Here is a 21,287-nt window from a genome sequence, read left to right on the forward strand (position 1 = left end):
TTTCTGATTCACACAGTAGTCAAGAAAATAGTCTTCTATCCCTAAGGTCTTAACATTTATGTATATGACACAGAGGTCAAGAGTGGGAAAAGCAGGGAATGTGGAGACCAACTAACAACTGGGCAGGGTTAGAAGATGGTGAAACAATGTAATTTCCTCAAGTATCCTAATGCTGCTCCTCTAAATGACCTCTTTAAATTCTCAATCTTGGATCAGGGAATGGTAATTAGACCAATAAACAAACAAAAATACAATCTGCTTAATGAATTAAAATATTTTTTTTCTTTTTTTTTTGCGGTACGCGGGCCTCTCACTGTTGTGGCCTCTCCCTTTGCGGAGCACAGGCTCCGGATGCACAGGCTCAGTGGCCATGGCTCATGGGCCCAGCCGCTCCGCGGCATGTGGGATCTTCCCGGACCGGGGCATGAACCCGTGTCCCCTGCATCAGGAGGCGGACTCTCAACCACTGTGCCACCAGGGAAGCCCTCTTTCTTTTTTCTAATAAAAAGAGATGGAAAGGTGCTAGTTCCCAAGCTGCTAGTATGCTGACATTTTCTGACCATTCTATCCAGCAACCCTTCCCAGCAAGAGAAAAGGTCAAACTAAGACAGAGCTCTGGCTTTCTGATAGTCTTTTTAGGGACTGTACACCTAGCTAAGTTAGGACAGTGTAACAATACCAATTAGTCCAGCTGAGTATCTGGCAATGCCAGCTTTATAATGTTAGCTAATTATTATATACTAGGCAGAAAACAGAATCAGTACATTTTGCTGGAGAGGAAACTATGGATGTACATAGCAGCAAACCTGAAGGAAAAAAAAAAGTGTTCCTAGTCAGAAGAGCTTACTACAACTTCTACCTCAAACAGAATTAAAGAACCTGAAGCTAGAAAAAGAATGAAAAGTCTAATACAGGTAACTAAAAACAGCTGCAGTATTAAACATCTAACTGTACAAATCAACTGAGACAGGAATTTATGTTCTTAAGAACTTTATTTTTTAAAAAGCACCTCATATTGGCACTCATCAGCACTACAAGAACCCTGATCAGTTTTTATTCAGAGTAACAGAAAGGATTTCCCTAGAAAATAATTTGGTACAAAACACATACAGCTATTTAGCTAGCTCCTTAGTAGAGTCAGGAAAGGCAGGTTATTTAATCATTTGCCAGCATCCTAGTACAGTTAATGACAGAAAGGATGAAGCCACATTATCCAGTTCCATTCATATTTTTTTTCACTTTTTAATCATATCACAGATCCTTTAGCAAAGGCAGACCTAAGGAAAAGGTAACATTTCTCAATTTTGAGTAATGACTCTATAAAATGTCTTATTTTCAAATTATTTCATATCATATCTTACCTAAAAGACTTGTACCTAATATGGAACTAAACACAGAGTAAATATTCACTTGTTACTTCTGATTCCTACAAAATCAAAATATTTCACTGAAAATTTATAACTGTCAATTTAGTTTTTAAATTGATGATTTTCAATTTATAAAACTGCATCTACCCATAGGTTTAAGATGTCACACATAAATTTACCTTAGAGTTGTCCATATCATGGTCATAAGTCAAAGCTCTACAACTATACCCACCCCTTCATGATACCACAGCACATTGATAAAGGCTATAGTACAACCACAGAGCAGGGAAGTAGAGGTGGTAATGCCATCCAAAAGCTGGTGAGGACTTTCAAGCTCGTTTCCCTTTGGAACTCTCCCATCTCTCTGTGAGTTTAAATTTACAAAACTAGCTTTAAGGCAACAGACTACTCTGCCATAATTCTTCTTGACTATCACAATCTCCCTGCTTCCTATTGTCAAACACTGTACTGAAAAATAATTTATTTAAGCATATACAAATCAACTACAGCCTGAAAAAATCTCTGTTATAAATGCCATGACTTGAGGATAAGAGGCAGGGAAGCTGCATATTGGGATAATTACTCATGGTTATTATTTTCTCGATAAAAAATGATTCAGCAATGAGTTCTTTATATATTTAACTAGAAAAATAGACATGTACCCAAAGAAAGTGAGCAATAAACTGAAAACTAAACTTTAAATTAAATAAGGCAATGTGCCTTATTATTTTACTGTCTAATCTGTTATCCGGGTGTCAGTTATAAATTTCAATCCACCAATATAAAAAAGGTAGATAATCAACTATATTTCAATAAAATAATTTAAAAAGGCAGATATACTCAGAATCAGGCAAGATAAATAATAACTTATACAGATAACCAAAGAAAATTAATTAGTGCGTAGTTCAAACTCTTTCCAGAAACACAGTTAAAAGTAAAAACTAGACTATTTTCTGGCCAATGGTTGCAGAAATCTGCTTTCCCCCTAAGTGATTTCAAAGGGACTTAGCAAGCAAATAATATTTCAAAGGAAAAATGTCAGAAAACAGAAGAGTCTTTCAGAAGAAAACAATGGTTCTAGTCTGTGGATTTAATATAACTGATAGCTAATTTTTAAAAAATAATAGCTGGGGACAATTTTATTTTTTTTTTAATTCCAAAATGCCATGGATCTCAAGCTTCTCAAGATTAAAAAAAAAGTTATTTGTTTAATTTTCACAATAATATCATTAGCATTTCTTTCATAGCTCTGGAACTGATTTTTACGTCCTTATTTAGCTGTTGTGAACAATTTACAGAACAGCATTTCACATATACATGAACATATTATGTATATGCTATAATAAACAACACATTGTAACTTCTCATAAACTTTTCAAAAGTACACCTATAATGTTTCAAGAGAAAATACAATGATTCTAAAATATCCAGAAGGGATCTGAAATATTAAGAGCATCACAACTGGAAAATTAGTCCAATAAGAAATGGTTCCTTCTAGAAAATATTATATTTTGAGAAAAATCAACCTGTAGCCTATGTTTGTATTTCACCATCTGGATTCAATCAATATTTGATACAATATAAAATAGAATCTGGACCTAAAAGTTATTTGACTGACTTTCAAAAATGTAATTAAATTAAAAGTATACTTAATTTCAAATATGGGTATTCTGAATTGACCTTTAATCTAAAGTATTTCATTATGCTTCATAATGTTTTAAGAAAACAATTAGTATCTAGTTTCTAAAAGAGGGACATCACTTTTTGTTGATAGCTAAAAACATTTAGGGTCGATTTCTAATGTTTATAGTTATATTCAGATTCTTCTATCACACTTAGTGGATGGCCTAATATTGTTCCTTTTCACAAAAGCTTAAGACCCACTGAGCAAAACTGACAGACGACCCTAAGTCTATTTTTAGAACCCCTTCTCATAAATAGATAAGAAAATATTACATGTCCAAAATATAATGCCCCCAAACTACAAATGTATGCTTTGAAGAAAATGCTATTCATGAGGTGAAGCAACTGGACCTTTCCTATATTGCTGGTGGGGGTATATTAAAAGTTCAAAATGTATGTACCCTATTACCCATTGATTCCATTCCAAGTTATTCGTCCAAGAGAATACATTTGTCCCCCAAAATACTTGAACAGTAATGTTTACAACAGATTTATTCACAATAGTTGAACACTCAGAATATTCACTGGAAACAAATCAAATGTTCATCAACAGATGTATAAAAAAATCACACTGCAGTATATGTGCATGATGGAATACTGCTCAGCAATGAAAAAGGTTAAACTACCAACATTCACAATACCATGAATAAATCTCGAAAACATGCTGTACAAAAGAAACCAGACATAAAATAGTACTTTTGTATGATTCTATTTATGTGAAATTTAAGAACAGGCAAAAATAGCCTACGGTGATAGAAAAATCGGAATAGTAGTTGCCTCTAAGGATTGGGAATTGACTGGAAGAGGACTCAAAGGAAAAAGGTGATGAAAATTGTCTATATATTGATAGCAGTGGTAATTATACAACTATATATTGATCAAAACTCATAAAATTGTGTACTTAAGATCTGTGACTTACACCGTATATAAATTTTAATTCAATAAAAATAAAATTTAAAAAGATGCCCTTAAAAAATTTTTAATTCTGAAATTTAATTAAATTAAAATTTAATTTCAGTTAAAATGAATAAATTTTTCTTTACATAAGTCTACTTACGGAAAAACCAACATTCAATAAACATGCTTGTAGTTATTGTGTGCTTATAAAAATATACTCATACTTACTTGTCTATAGACTGGAATTTTTAAAATACCTAGAATTGTTACTGACCATTTTAAAATTCTGTTCTGGGCTTCCCTGGTGGCGCAGTAGTTAAGAATCCACCTGCCAACGTAGGGGACAGGGGTTTGAGCCCTGGTCTGGGAAGATCCCACGTGCCGCAGAGGAACTAAGTCTGTGAGCCACAACTACTGAGCCTGTGCTCTAGAGCCTGCGAGCCACAACTACGGAGCCCATGTGCCGCAACTACTGAAGCCCGTGCACCTAGAACCTGTGCTCTGCCACAAGAGAAGCCACCACAATGAGAAGTCCATGCACCGCAACGAAGAGTAGCCCCTGCTCGCCGCACCTAGAGAAAGCCCACGTGCAGCAACGAAGATCCAACACAGCCAAAAATTTTTTTAAAAAATTATAAATAAATAAATAAAATTCTGTTCCACTCCCCACAAAGCCATAAGAACAAAAACTTAAAACCTTTGAAAAATCCAACTCCTCTTCAGTAACCCAGCAATGGACTCAGATAACTCATCATTCCTTATGTGTGTCCTAACTTCATCCTCTTGGAATCTGAATAAAGTAATCCTAGGTATAATTTTGTAAGTGATATTTATTTAATCATTATTTCATGATATCCTAGCACAGAGAAGTTAAATAACTATTATGTTATTCAAGGCTACCAAATCCAAAATCAAAACACAGGTAACTGGCTCCTGCTTTAGGAACTGCAGTAACAAGATTACATACAGCGCCTGATCAATCATTTTAGTACATTAGAGAATAAGAAATAACCTAAAATACCAAGTAATATTTTAAAACATTCTTCACTGGGACCAGAGAGGCTTAATAATTTGACCAAAAGTCAAATTCAATATTTGGGTAAGAAATTTAGAAAACAGACAAACCTTGGAAGACTTCCTTCGGCTTCTTCTCGTCCAAACTACCACCAGTTTATCTGGTTGCCTGCCAAACAAGAAAAAGATTACGTATAATTTATCTTAAATCAAATAATAAAATTTAGTTCTGGCGCCTTTAAAAGAACAAAAAATCATCTGCTTTAGATTACATAGAACCGTTGCACTTACAATAAAGCTCTATAAATTATTCATATATAGTAGATGTTGAATACAGATATGATCTAATTTAAATGACTAATATTTCATCCACATGTTTTTCTAAAAATACTTTACCAAGTAAATTCATTGGGACAAACCAAGTAAAATTAAATACTTAGACTATTTTAAAAAGAAAAGCAAGGGCTTCCCTGGTGGCGCAGTGGTTGAGAGTCCGCCTGCCGATGCAGGGGACACAGGTTCGTGCCCTGGTCCGGGAAGATCCCATATACCGCGGAGCGGCTGGGCCCGTGAGTCATGGCCGCTGAACCTGCGCGTCTGGAGCCTGTGCTCCGCAACGGGAGAAGCCACAGCAGTGAGAGGCCCGCGTACCGCAAAAAAAAAAAAAAAAAAAAAAAACTCCTTTAAAACAATACTATATTTCTAACACATTATCCACTTTAATTTAGAGAAAATAAGCATAAAAACGATACTTCCAAAGTAATTTAAATCTGTGGTTTACACTACTCTTGCATCTCTGTATCTTATGACCAATGCTTATGGTTTTCAAAAACTTTTTATAATCAATCACCTCAACTATCTTCATAAAAACAATATAATACCAAAAAATAGGCAAGGTACATTCTGGCAAAGTTACATAACTCATCGAAAGTTCTGGCAAAACCAAGACCAAATGAAATACAGGTCTTCTAATTCTCATACCTCTCTTCTTTATCTTCTGCCAACATAAAGTTAAAAACAAAACACACTCACATTTTCAGCTAATACAACTAAGTTCTCTTTAATGCTTAGGGAAAACATAAAAACTATGATTATCAGTTCTTTTACTTAGATTTTTATTTTTAAAAATCTTAGATAAAAGCTTTTTAACCAAGAAATGAATGATTTACTCATCTCAGTGACCTTCACCACTTTCTCTGTCTCCTTCATTTTACCCTGGTATCTTTCATTATCAGCAGATGACCTGTCCTCCTATTTAAATACCTACCTACCTACTTACCTTCCTACCTACATACATATATTATAAAAGGTCACCAGCCATAAACTCCTGATCCAGTGATTTACCTAGAAACCTGTCCAAAGAGCAACAGTTATCTAATGAAAAATATTACTGAGGAACTGATCCTGAATGTAGTACAGAGAAATAAAGTGATAATATTTTTAAAGAAGGTAAGAGACATAGAAGATAGATTGAGAAGTACACACACCTAACAGAAATTCTAGGGCTTCCCTGGTGGTGCAGTGGTTAAGAATCCGCCTGCCAATGCAGGGGACACGGGTTCAAGCCCTGGTCTGGGAAGATCCCACATGCTGCAGAGCAACTAATCTCGTGCGCCACAACTACTGAGCCTGCACTCTAGAGCCCATGTGCCACAACTACTGAAGCCCGCATGCCTACAGCCCGTGCGCCGCAACAAGAGAAGCCACCGCAATGAGAAGCCTGCACACCACAATGAAAGAGTAGCCCCTGCTCGCCGCAACTAGAGAAAGCCCGCACACAGCAACAAAGACCCAAAGCAGCCAAAAATAAATAAATAAATTTATTTTAAAAAAGAAATTCTAGAAGTTTAGAATAGTGGGAATGGCAGAGGCAATACTAAGGAGAAAAGGCTAAGAATGTTCCAATAAAGATAGGAGTCCTTAGGTCGAAAATATATATTAACAAATAAACAGGATAAATAAAAAACTAATCTATGTCTAAATACCTCGCAACTACGGAACAGCAAGAATAAAGAGAAAAATCATAAAAGAAAAGATAGGTTACCAGCAAAGGCGTAATTATGCTGACAACAACTTCTTAGCAGCAACAGCGCCCAAAATACAATGAAGCTAATGATCTTCAAGTGCTAAGGGAAAATAGATGCCATCCTGGAGTTTCATATTGGCTAAACTACCATTTAAGAAATGGTTTCAGACATAAAAGACTAAGAATTTACAATCTATATAACCCAGCTAAATACAGGAAGGAGGAGGATGCAAGAAGGAATATAAATGTGGTAAAATGTTAATACTTGTTCATTTTCAGTGATAGGACCTGAAGAAAACAAGAGTAGACAAAAAAACAAAAGTAAGGTTCCAATGAAACTATTTCATCAAGGCATCTTCTAAACAAATGCAGTGTGTTTCTGATGGTGATAGTAACCAGCATAGTATAAAAAAGAAAAATGGTGGTTCTCCACCCAAGACTAAACCAGTTCCCAAAGAGTGTCAGGCTTTGAAGACAACAATTGTAAAAACCAGTAGCTTGCTCTGGTGAATCTTTCCAGCGTGAGATGTTGGGAGCAGGAGCCAGATGCCAAAGTGCTAAATTACAGATGAAATAGAAGAAAGTTTCTATGAAACATCAGAGTGTTCATCTAAGAATCTGAACCAATGGAGAAACAAACAAAACCTTGTTCAACACACGGAGAAGTAGAACAGGACAAATGACATGAAGATGGGGAGCAGTATAGCAACATGACAACAGAGCTGGGCAGAGGGTATGATCAATGATGGCAGCTTAACAGCAGAGGGACTGCGTAGCCAACCAGTGCAAGCTACCTTATTTGAAAGCATTGGTGGCTTGCTGGAACACTTTACCTAGATTACTACACTAACCTTTTTACTATGTTCTCACCTCCACATTTCCAGCCCAACCTCAACTCTTAGTTATATTTCTGCAATACTTCTTTAGAAATGCTATAAAGATCTTACTGATTTTCCTTATTATCCTTACTGGGCTCTTATACTGAAGGTACTACAGACTGGCACTTGAAGGTTGAATTTCACAGATTTATTTGACCTAAACAGTATTCCATTTTAGTTTAAATTTAAACTTTAAAAAACATTTCTTACTTAAATGCCTTTTAACAAGGTCCATGCTATCCAGATTACTACAGCCTTCAATGCTATCAACTGCTTCACACCTGACCAGCTTCACTCTTAAGATGATCTACTTAGTCCCTGTATGCATTTGACCCTGTGACACCATAGCATGCAAGATAACATCCATATTCCTGAATGTGGTTTATAAGGCACTTGACCACCTGACTCTGATCTACTTTTCTAGATGCAAAACCTACAAACATCTCAAAGGCATCTTGCTTTCCAACCAATCCCTGAACACTTATTCAATTTCTTCACATCTTTGCATGTTACAAACTTTTTTTTAAAACCTCCTCTTTTCTCTCCTTTTCTACCTGATAAACTTAATTCATCACTTCCTCTGTGAAAACCTGACCATTTCTCATTCCATTTCCACTTCATCCCACATCCTAAACCTCAGGCAGAGTTAACTGCTCCTGTCTACTGTATTTCCAGTAATACTCTAGACACCTCTTTTTTAATATCCTGTATTACATTATTTGTTATTTGCCCTGTATTACATTATTTGTTATTATTTCTATCTCCTCCACTAGACTGTGCTCCTTTATCAACCATATATTATTTATCTTTCTATTCCTAGTAACTAATAAGAATCTGGTACAAGATTGAGGCTCGATGTACATTCACTACTGAATGAACCTTAAATTTCATCCAGGGATTCCCAATTGGTTAATTATAATTGATGAGGTCCAACTAAAGCCTGTAGCTACATAATACATTCTCTCTGCAGCTTATTTGCGCTTTGCAAGCATCCTCACCTTGGCTGCACATTGGAATCTCCTGGGAAGGGAGTGCAAAGCAATCCCCACACCTCCCGACTTGGAACATTAGTGAGGTATTAGTTGTGATGGCAGTGAGGGTGTCTCCCCTCCATGATACTGTCCTAGTGCCACCTGCACAGTTGCCTCCACCTAACTTGGCCTCTCAGCATCTCCTTCCCCTCAACCCGTTCTGATCTTGTGTTTCAGAAAAGGGAAGCCACTTACTGTAAAAAATTAGGAAGGGTGGTCTCCTAACCTATATGCCTGAAGTTCCAAGTATGTAAATATAACATAAATTACTTATTTGAGAATGTCTCCAGAGATGAATAAACTTTTTTGTAATTCTAAGTCATGTCCAATTTTTATAATGTCTTCATTAGAAATCAGCCCACCTTTACATTATCAGGGACAAAGCAAGGCAGAATGTTCTAAAATAAAGAACTGTGCTGTTATTGTTCTCATAGAAGAACACCAAAAACCACACAACTGGTTGACCACAATTAATATTTTAAGCATCCATGCTGTACTAGAAAAGAACCATTAAATATTTACTTATGTGCTCCCAAGAGGCCAGGGATAGAGCAATTGTGAGAGTTTTATCCAACTACCAAAGAACCTATATAACTTTCTATCCAAAAAGTCAAGACAACCTGATAGAGCCCAGATTTTAGAGAGAATCTAACAATCACGTACTTAACATTTCTACCCCATTACCTAAGTAACCAGGTAGCACTACACATACAGATATATAAACATACACACATATATTTATATACAGATATTTACGTATATAAACATTTTATATACATACACATAAAATGTACACAGACACACTGCCTGAGTTCCACTGGAAAATTTGTAGTTTTTTGGTGGGCTTATGCAGCAGAGGAAACTTTACAGTTAAAAATAAGGGACTTCCCTGGCAGTCCAGTGGTTGAGACTCCACGCTTCCACTGCAGGGGGCATGGGTTTGATCCCTGGTCGGGGAATTAAGATCCCACATGCCGGGCAGTGCGGCCAAAACATGAATGAATGAATGAATAAAATAAAAATCGACCTTCTATCCTACCCTCAGAGTCCTTAAAAGGCAACAAGTTGAATCTGAAGGTGGCAAGACTTATCTCACGCTATAGTCCTGATGCTAAATTCTGTAGAGGAGGAAGGACAGGAGGAAAATGGAAGTGGAAGGAGGAAAAGATATGAGAGCTACAATGAACCAGCTTATAAAGCAATAAACTGTATCTTTCTTTTGTCTGCAACTAAGTTTTGGGCCCTTCTCTTTGTCACTAGTGATCTACTGTGATCAAAGTAAATTTAAAGAAAAACATTTCTGGCTTAAATTTAGATTCCCTTACTCTTTCCTACTCCCGCATGTATGTCACTTGTGTGAGGTGAGACACAAAGCCATGAGAAAAATTCCTGAGAACATTCCTGGCACTGTGGTGAGCCATGGAGATGAAAAGACAAAAGAAGACAAGCCTTGATCCTCTGGAAGTTTACATTCTAGTGGAGACACAAACAATTAAACCAACTACCCAACTCCAGGCACAACCTGTGATAACTGTGGTTACTATTAGGAAATGAAATTACATGTCATTTAAAGAATATACTTTTCTGTATTTTCTACAATGAATTCATATTACTTTATGGTGGGGAATTATTTAAATGTGGAGGGGGAGTTATTTAAAATAAAATAGCACTTTTAAGTTTGGAATTACATATGAACAGACAGAATTAAACAATTAAATTATAAAATTTCATTGTGTTTATTTTTTTATTTTTAAACTTTTTATTTTATATTGGAGTATAGCCAATTAACAATGTTGTGATAGTTTCAGGTGCACAGCAAAGAGACTCAGCCATAGATATACATGTATCCATTCTCCCCCAGACTCCCCTCCCATCCAGGCTGCCACATAACATTCAGCAAAGTTCCCTGTACTATACAGTAGGTCCTTGTTGGTTATCCTTTTTAAATATAGTAGTGTGTACATGTCAGTCCCAAACTCCCTAACTATCCCTTCCCTCCATCTTTCTCACACTGGTAACCATAAGTTCATACTCTAAGTCTGTGAGTCTATTTCTGTTTTGTAAATACATTCATTTGTATAATTTCTTTTTAGATTCCACATATAAGTGATATCATAGGACATTTCTCTTTTTCTGTCTGACTGACTTCACTCAGTATGACAATCTCTAGGTCCACCCATGTTGCTGCATTATTTCATTCTTTTTTATGACTGAGTAATATTCCATTGTATAATATATGTACCACATCTTCTTCATCCCTTCCTCTGCTGATGGACATTTAGGTTGCTTCCATGTCTTGGCTATTGTAAACAGTGCTGCAATGAACACTGGGGTGCATGTATCCTTTTGGACCATGTTCTCTGGATATATGCCCAGAAGTGGGATTGCAGGGTCATATGGTAGCTCTATTTTTAGTTCTGTTCGCCACAGTGGCTGTATCAATTTACATTTCCACCAACAGTGTAGGAGGGTTCCCTTCTCTCCACACCTTCTCCAGCATTTATTGTTTGTGGATTTTTTTGATGATAGCCATTTTGACTGGTATAAGGTGATACCTCATTGTAGTTTTGATTTGTGTTTCTCTAATCATTAGCGAAAAATTGCATTGAATTTAAAGACCTCTCAGCTGAATTAATCTGTTTTCTAAGTCAATAGAAGTGGAAGAGGTGTACTCTTTGTCTTAAGTTAACATAAATGTTCCCTAAGGTCTGAGCTGGCCATAGACAAAATTTTGAAAGAGGCCCCACTTGACTCTGCAGCCCTCCTTTACCTGCAGCCCCTCCAATGTCTGGGGCCTTCTTCCTTGGGCCTGCAAAGTCAGTATGGCACTCCATTACAGGACCCAACAATAACAATATGACAAATGCTTTTCAGATCGCTAATTCTCTTCTATATCAATTAAAATCCCCCTTTCTCCAGGGTAAGTATCTTAGGAAGGTAGTCAAAGGAAAGAAAACTGGGGAAACAATTTGTATTAATTTAGGAGATATGAATTTGTAAAAGAAGGCTCCTCAAAGATGACATAGTACAGAGGAGAGATTACTAGACTGGAGGTTGGGAAACTTGTTTTTCCTAGTTCTGGCACGTAGTGACCTTAGGAATGCCTCTCCATATCTCTGAGCCTATTCCCTAATTTATCAAATGAAGAGATTGTACTAAGACCTCAGCTAGTTCTAAAACTATGATTCAGTGACCATATGATTAAATGACTCAAATTGGTTAAATATTTTGTGGTTTAAAATGAAATGAGAAATTAAAGAATAGGGTAAAGAATCTGTGGCACAGAGTGCTTTGCCTCCTGTTTTCTGACAACCTAGAGGTAGTTAATAGTACCACCTTTGAATAATATTATGAAAGGGGAAGTAGTATCTTTTAGCAGAGCAGTAAATGGACCACCGAAGATTCAGGCTCCCTGTCCAAAGCACAATGTTAAACCTGGGAGATGTTGCAGGAAGCCCCTTGCCCCCAACCACCACCACCACTCCCAGCATGCTGACACTGTGATGGAACTACATGATACCTCTCACCAGTGGTGTCACTTCTGGAGGAGAGTGGATAATAAATAAGTATGCCTTCTCCACACCAGCTGAATGGAGAGGATTCCAGAATGCAAAGGAGGGCAGAGTCATAAGATAAAAGGTGTATGGGCTCCTGAATGACCCCGTGGAAGTCCAGTCAACCTCTCTAGACTGAAAAGTGAGCAAGAAATGGACTTTTATTGGGTCAAACCACTTTGATTTTGGGGTATGTCTGCTACAGTAACTCCTCAACATATAGAAAATTCAAAAGACACACATACATAACAATAAAGCAGTTGCTGTCTTGTAGAAGCTTACACTGCAAAGTGCTGAGACCAAATTTAACCTTTTTATGTCCTACTGGTTTTCACATATATGAAATTGATGTTTCTGAAGATAAAAGACAACTATACCTCAGAACTTAGTAATTAATATTTATGCCTTTGAGCTTTTCCTAAATTATAAATAAGAAATCATAAGCCTTTAGAACACAAAAAGTACAGCATATTCCTCTCACCAAAGAATACAGGAGGGGCTTCCCTGGTGGCGCAGTGGTTGAGTGTCTGCCTGCCGATGCAGGGGATGCGGGTTCGTGCCCCGGTCCAGGAAGATCCCACATGCCGCAGAGCGGCTAGGCCCGTGAGCCATGGCCGCTGAGCCTGCGCGTCCGGAGCCTGTGCTCCGCAACGGGAGAGGCCACAACAGTGAGAGGCCCGTGTACCGCAAAAAAAAAAAAAAAAGAATACAGGATATGCTTACAATGAGGAAAAGAAAGCTCAGAATATTAACCCTGATGTTAATGTGAATAGGTACTTCACTAAATAACAAGGTTATTCCTTTTAGGGGAAAGGGCTCTTAGCCATAACTGAACATTTCATGGTGGAATGTTGTGAATATTGAAACGAAAGGGGGAAAACTGTCTTATCACAGAAATACTCTAACTTAACTATTTCTCAAGTAATTATTTTTATCCTTCAGTAGGTACACCTGCCTCCTATTGTACTATCACTGCTTGTAGCTCCAGTTAATTATACTCCTTTATGCTTACTTCACAAGAGTTATTTAGCAAGCTGTAATAATTAATTCAATAGGAAAAAAAAATTCTACAAGACAAAGTACACATACACAGTATATATTTATTTTCTGTAAAAATGAAAGGACAGTTCTAATAATAAGAGATGTAAATCTTTGTCACTCAAATAAAAATTTTTTTTTTAATTATATTTTGCCTCTTCCTACCATCTTTAAAATATTTTCATAGAGTGATTGCTTTTGGTTAAAAATGTTTAACTGGTGACACATATGGACTTACGCTGACAGGGATTCTAATAGCTCTGTATTTAGGAACAGCACCATTCAAACTGAGGAAGTGCAGTTTGACAAACTTGAGCTAAGTAAACTTCCTGAGAGGCCATCAAAAAATACACACACATGTATATATAATTTTTTTGCTATACTATTAAACAGTATAAAGGGTTTTTAATTTCTAATATAAAGATATTTGAGAGAAATAGTGTTATAATCAATCACTGCTGTATCATGTGTGCAATACTGACCTTCCCAAATACTTCCTACTTTCTTTACTGTTTTATAAAACCACCCATGATGCTTCCTTTAATTTAGCTTATTACTTACTACTACTTTTTTTCTAGTCCTGTTTGAACAAGCCTCACATGTCACTCACATAAATATTAATATTTCCAAGTCATGTACCGGGCTTCCTGCAAAAGAGATTAGTAGAAAAAAAAAGGATACATCACTCAGACCATTCCCCAGCCCTCCTAAACAATCATATTCACCATTTTCTCTCAACACAATTCTGTAATTGCTGTCATTTTGTGTTTGGATGATTACATTTGTCTGTCTTGTTTCTATCTGACTTTAAGGTTCTCAAGAGTTTTCCTGGTATTCATAAAGCGTTTTCCTGGTATTCACAAATCATTTACTGGGAGGGAGGCAGAGAAACAGAATATCATGGATAAAAAAATCATATGAAGGCAGACAGATCTGGGTTCCCCTCCTTCGGGTTGTACCATCTAAGCCTCAAGATGTTCCTCATTTGTGAAATTAGAACCTCACAGGACCAATGTTAAGATAATGTTAAGATAATGCAAATAAAGTACTTAGATCAGTGCCTGTCTTTCAGCAAATTTTCAGATAATGTTAGCAACCATCCCGTGTCTATGCTTCCAAACAGCTTTGTATAGTCTCCCTCTTAAATGTGAACAAACGAAGGATCATCTGAGGAAAGTTTCTAATATAAAAGGCAAGTGGCTAAAAGAGAGAAAAAATCAACTTGAAAGAAACTGAAGACATTATCACTAATAACCTTGGAAATACAGAAGATACTGTACCCATGAAAAATATAAAAGGAAAATTAAAAGAATAGTAAAGAAATCTGGAAATTATGTTATGTCATCCTTTTTCATTTAGGAAAGTAAAAATTGAAGAGTCTGAAGATAAAGTTGAGGAAATCCTCCACATCTAGAATAAAGTAACAGAGATGTTCAATGGGAGAGAAAAGACTAGAAATTTAGATCAATCCAGAGGTTAAAAGTCTCACTAATTTCCCAAGATGACAGTGAAAAAAGGTCTCAAGATATCATCTATGCCACAGGCCTAGAAAGAAATCATTCTAAAGTGGAATAGGACACTGGAAGACTCCAGGAGAAAAAGGAATTGATGAGTCACCAATGTTTAACTGTTTTGAGAGGGATATTGAGAGGCTGACAGAAAAATTTGGAAATAATAGTGATATATACATGAGGGGAAAGGGGAAAAAAAGTAATTTTTAACCCAAGAAAAATCAAAAGAAAGAAAATGTAATCATAATACCATAGCGCTCGATGTAAACAATACTAAGTCATAACAATGAATTCTGACCTAGCTCTGGTAGAGCTGATTGGAGACTAGGAAGGATGGGGAAACGGAAGGGTAAGTATGCTTCAGGGAGGAAGTGGTAGACAGCTAAACCCTCACCTACCATATCAAGAAGCTAATAGATAAAGTCTAAAATCAAAAGGTTAAAAGAAAAAGTTGAAAGTATATTGTTGAACAATGAAATACCACTTCACACACCTATCAGGAAGACTATATCAAAAAGATAGATAATAACAACTGTTGATGAAGATATGCTAAAATTGGAACCCTTACACATGGCTGGTGGGATTGTAAATAATATAGCTGCTGTGTATAACAGTTTGGCAGTTCTTCAAAAAGTTAAACATATGGAACAGGACAGGGAGCCCAGAAATAAACCCACATGCTTACGCTCAATTAATCTATGACAAAGGAGGCAAGAATATACAATGGAGAAAAGACAGTCTCTACAATAAGTGGTGCTGGGAAAAATGGACAGCTACATGTAAAAGAATGAAATTATCAATAGAACATTCTCTTAACACCATATACAAAAATAAACTCAAAATGGATTAAAGACCTAAATGTAAGATTGGATACTATAAAACTCCTAGAGGAAAACATAGGCAGAACACTCTTTGACATAAATCACAGCAATATTTTTTTGGATCCGTCTCCTAAAGCAAAGAAATAAAAGCAAAAATAAATAAAGGGGACCCAATTAAACTTAGAAGCTTTTGCACAGCAAAGGAAACCATGGACAAACTGAAAAGACAACTTACTGAATGGGACAAGATATTTGCAAATGATAAGACGGATAAGGGATTAATATCCAACATATATGAACAGCTAATACAACTCAAAATTAAAAACAAACAAACAACTGAATTAAAGAACAGGCAGAAGAAGTGAATAGACATTTTTCTAAAGAGGAAATGAAGGTGGCCAAACAGGCACTTGAGAAGATGTTCAACGTCGCTTACTAATCATCAGGGAACTGCAAATCAAAACCACAATGAGATATCACCTCACACCTGTCAGAATGGCTATCATCAAAAAAAACACAAATAACAAATGTTAGCAAGGATGTGGAGAAAAGGGAACCCTCCTACATTGCTGGTGAGGATGTAAATTGGTTCGGCCTATGGGAAACAGTAGGGAAATTCCTCAAAAAAACTAAAAACAGAACTACCATATGACCGAGCAATTCCACTCCTGCATATATGTAAAAAACAAAAACAAAAACACTAATTCTAGGGCTTCCCTGGTGGCGCAGTGGTTGAGAGTCCGCCTGCCGATGCAGGGGACGCAGGTTTGTGCCCCAGTCTGGGAGGATCCCACATGCTGTGGAGCGGCTGGGCCCGTGAGCCATGGCCACTGAGCCTGTGCGTCCAGAGCCTGTGCTCCACATCGGGAGAGGCCACAACAGTCAGAGGCCCGCGTACTGCAAAAAAACAAAAAACAAAAAAACACTAATTCTAAAAGGTATGTGCACTACAATGTTCACAGCAGCATTATTTACAATTGTCAAGATATGGAAGCAACCTAAGTGCCCATCAACAGAGGAATGGATAAAGAAAATGCGGTATATATATACAGTGGAATAGTACTCAGCCTTAAAAAACAGAAAGAAATTTTGCCATTTGCAGCAACATGGATGGACTTGGAGGGCATTATGTTAAGTGAAATAAGTCAGAGAAAGACAAATGATATCACCTATATGTGGAACCTAAAAAAATACAACAAACTAATGAATATAACAAAAAAGAAGCAGACTCAAAGATACAGAGAACAAACTAGTGGGGAAAGGGAAGAGGGGAGGGACAATATAGTGGTAGGTGATAAGAGGTACAAAATATTAGATATAAAATAAACTACAAAGATATATTGTACAAAACAGGGAATATAGCCAATAATTTATAATGACTATAAATGGAGTATAACGTTTACATATTATGAATCACTATACTGTACACATGTAACATATAATATTGTACAGCAACTATACTTCAATTAAAAGAGACAGAAAAATTTTTTTTAAAAAGTTAAACATAGAGTTACCATATCATTCAGTGATTTCAATTCTAGGTATATACCCAAAAACTTGTACATGAATGTTCATAGCAGCATTATCCATAATAGTCTAAAAGTGGAAACAACTTAAATGTCCACTGACTGATGTACAGGTAAACAAAATGTGGTATATCCATGCAATGAACTATTATTTGGTCATAAAAATGAATAACATACTGACACTTGTTACAACATGGATGAGCCTCAAAAACATGCGAAGTGAAAGAAGCCAGACACAAAAGGCCACTTATTGCATGACTTCATTTATAGGAAATGTCCATAATAGGCAAATCCATGGAGACAAAAGTAGATTATGTTTGCCAGAGGCTTGAAGGGGGAAACAAAGATGGGGAATGACTACTAATAGGAACAGGATTTCTTTTTTGGGTGATGAAAATATTCTGAATTAAATAGTGATGATAGTTACACAATGTTGTGAGTACACTAAAAGTCACTGAATAGTACATTTTTAAAAGGTAAATTTTATGGTACATTAATTGTAACTCAATAAAAAATAAAGAAAACAAAAATATGTTACTGAAGAATACAGAGTACAGCACCAGAAGAACCAACGGGGTTGAAAGTGGTTTTCTGTAGGGGAGGAGAGTCAAGGTGGGGCAGGGTGGGGCAAGGAACCGTTGCTTTCTCTGTTATAAGCTTTGCGGTACTCTTTGAATTTGTAAACCATTTAAATATATCACTTTGTAAAATTTAACCTTAAATTTTTAAATGATGAATCTTAATTACAAAGAAGAAATTTGGGCCCAGAAATAAACCCATGAATATATGGTCAATTAATTTATGACAAAGGAGCTAAAGAATATACACTGGGGAAAGGGTAGTCCCTTCAATAAATGGTTTTGGGAAAACTGGACAGCCACAATCAAAAGAATGAAATTGAACCTCTATCTTACACCATACACAAAAAACAACTCAAATGGACTAAAGAATTGGACATAAGACCTGAAACCATAAAACTTTTAGAATAAAACATACAGGGTAAGCCCTTTGACATCAATCTTGGCAATGATTTTTTAGATATGACACCAAAAGATCAAGGAACAGAAGGAAAAATCAACAAATGGAACTACATCAACCTAAAAAGCTTCTGCACAGCAAAGGAAACTATCAAGAAATTAAAAAGGCAACCTATGAAGTAGAAGAAAATATTTGCAAATCATATCAGACAAGGGGTTAATATCTAATATATACAAAGAACTTATACAACTCATTACCAAAAAAAAAATTCCAGTTAAAAAATGAGCAGAGGAACTAAACAAACATTTTTTCAAAGAAGACATACAAATGCCCAACAGGTACATGAAAAGGTACCCAACAACACTAATCATCAGGGAAATGCAAATCAAAACCAAAATGAGATTATCATCTCTTACCTGTTAAAATGGGTATTATCAGAAAGACAAGAGATAACAAGTGTTGGCGAGGACGTGGGAAAAGTGAACTCTTATACACTGTTGGTGGGAATGTAAATTGGTTCAGCCACTATGCAAAACAGTATGGGGATTCCTCAAAAAATTAAAAATGGAACTACCGCATGATCTAGCAATTCTACTTCTGGGTACTTATCTGAAGAATACAAAACACTAACTTGAAAAGATATATGCACCCCAATGTTTACTGCAGCATTATTTACAATAGTCAAGATATGGAAATAACCTAAGTGTTTGTCAACAGGTGAATGGATAAAGAAGATGTGAGGTGTGTGTGTGTATATTCTTTATATTATATACACACACAATAGAATACTATCAGCCATAAAAAAGAAGGAAATCCTGACATTGGCGACAACATGAATGGACCTTGAGGGCATTATACTAAGTGAAATAAGCCAGAGACAGAAAGATAAATACTGCATGATCTCATTTACATGTGGAATATAAAAGCAGTGGACTACTCACAGATACAGATAACAGATTGGTGGTTGTCAGAGGTGGGTGTTGGGGGTGAGGGAAATGGGTGAAGGTGGTCAAAAGGTACAAACTTCCACTTATAGGATAAATAAGTTCTGGGGATTTAATGTACAGCACAGTGACTATGGTTAACAATATTGTATATATATATTTTTTGTATTTTCATGATAAGCTCTATTCATGTTCTGTGCCAAAGCATTTAAATACCCTGTGCTACTCATCACATAATGTGGGTGGTAAAAGAAGCCATCCTTAATTCAACGTGTTATTCCTAAAGCGTCTATTCCTGTCAGTGCTGCAAAGATACAATTAATTTGTATAACCCAATATCCTGAGGTTGAAACACAAAGCACACAGAGCAAAACATTCTCTTATGGAAAGAGAAAAATATAAACTCTGCTTTTTGCAATTGCCCAAAGCTATTTTAAGTAAACAAAATAATTTTAATTAACAAATTATTGTAGTAAATCATTTTTATGAGATATACCTTTTTAAATGAGATATAATTGTCATATAACATTATATTAGTTTCAGATATGTAACATGATTCAATATTTATACATATGGTGAAATGATCACCACAATAAATCTAGTTAACATCCATCAATCACCATACATAGCTACAAATTTTTTTTCTTATAATGAGATTTACTCTTAGCAACTTTCAAATATGCCATATAGTATTATTAACTATAGTCACCATGCTGTACATTATATCCCAATGACTTATTTTATAGCTGGAAGTTTGTACCTTTTGACCTCCTTCACCCATTTCACCCACCTCTGCCTCTAGCAAACACCTATCTGTTCTCTGTGTCTATGAGCTCAGTTTTGTTTTGTTTTTTAAAGATTCCACATATAAGTGAGATCATCTATATGTCTTTCTCTGACTTATTTCACTTAGCATAATGCCCTCAAGGACTATCCATGTTGTCACAAATGGCAGGATTTCCTTCTTTTTATGGCTGAGTAACATTCCTCTGTGTGTATGTATGTGTCTGTGTGTTTTCTTTAACCATTCATCCATCGATGGACACTTAGGTTGTTTCCTTATCTTGGCTACTGTAAGCAATGCTGCAATGAACATGGGGTGCATATATCTTTTAAAGTTAGTGTTTGGTTTCTTCTGATAAATACCCAAAAGTGGAACTGCTGGATTATACAATAGTTGTTATTTTTAATTTTTTGAGGAACTTCCATACTAGTGGATGAACCAATGTACATTCCCACTAACAGGGTACAAGAGTTCCCTTTTCTCCACATCTTCACCAACACTTGTTATTTCTTATCTTTGATAACAGTCATTCTAACAGGTGTGAGTTGATATCTCACTGTGGTTTTGATTTGCATTTCCCTAATGATTAGTAACGTTGAGCACCCTTTCAAGTATGAGTAGGCTAACAATACTGTATTGTATTTGAAAGTTGCTAAGACATTAGACCTTAAAAGTTCCCCTCACCAACATTTGTTATTTGTTGACTTTTGATCATAGCCATTCTGACAGTAGTGAGGTGATATCTCACTGTGGTTTTGATTTGCATTTTTGTAATGATTACTAATGTTGAGCATCTTTTCATGTGCCTGTTGGCCACCTGTATATTTTTCATAGAAAATGTCTATTCAAGCCCTCTGCCCATTTTTAAATCAGATTGTTTGTGTTTTTTTTGATATTGATTCATGTGAGTTCTTTACATTTTTTGGATATTAACTCCTTATCAGATATATCATTGGCAAATATCTTTTCACATTCAGTACATTGCCTTTTCATTTTATTGATAGTTTCCTTCACTGTGCAAAAGCTTTTTAGTTGATATGGTCCCATTTGTTTATTTTTGCTTTTGTTGCCTTGGCTTGAGGCGATTTAGCCAAAATTATACTGCTAAGACCAACACCAAAGAGCATACTGCCTGTGTTTTCTTCTAGGAGTTTTATGGTTTCAGGCCTTACATTTAAGTCTTTAATCCATTTTGAGTTTATTTTTGTAAATTGTATAAGAAAATGGTTCAATTT

At 36.0% G+C, this 21,287-nt stretch overlaps 1 protein-coding gene across 4 annotated transcripts in view; it reads right to left on the bottom strand.

The window, feature by feature from the left end:
* The window catches only part of EHBP1 (EH domain binding protein 1), a 348,334-nt gene that overhangs the window by 282,719 nt on the left and 44,328 nt on the right, over positions 1–21,287 (bottom strand). For all 4 annotated transcript variants that reach the window (XM_060169057.1, XM_060169058.1, XM_060169056.1 and 1 more), the window contains exon 3: positions 5,073–5,130. In XM_060169057.1, coding sequence (XP_060025040.1) covers positions 5,073–5,130 — 58 coding nt within the window. The remainder of the gene's footprint in view (positions 1–5,072; positions 5,131–21,287) is intronic.

Source organism: Lagenorhynchus albirostris, chromosome 13 (genome assembly GCF_949774975.1).
Source record: "Lagenorhynchus albirostris chromosome 13, mLagAlb1.1, whole genome shotgun sequence".
Lineage (NCBI taxonomy): Eukaryota > Metazoa > Chordata > Mammalia > Artiodactyla > Delphinidae > Lagenorhynchus > Lagenorhynchus albirostris.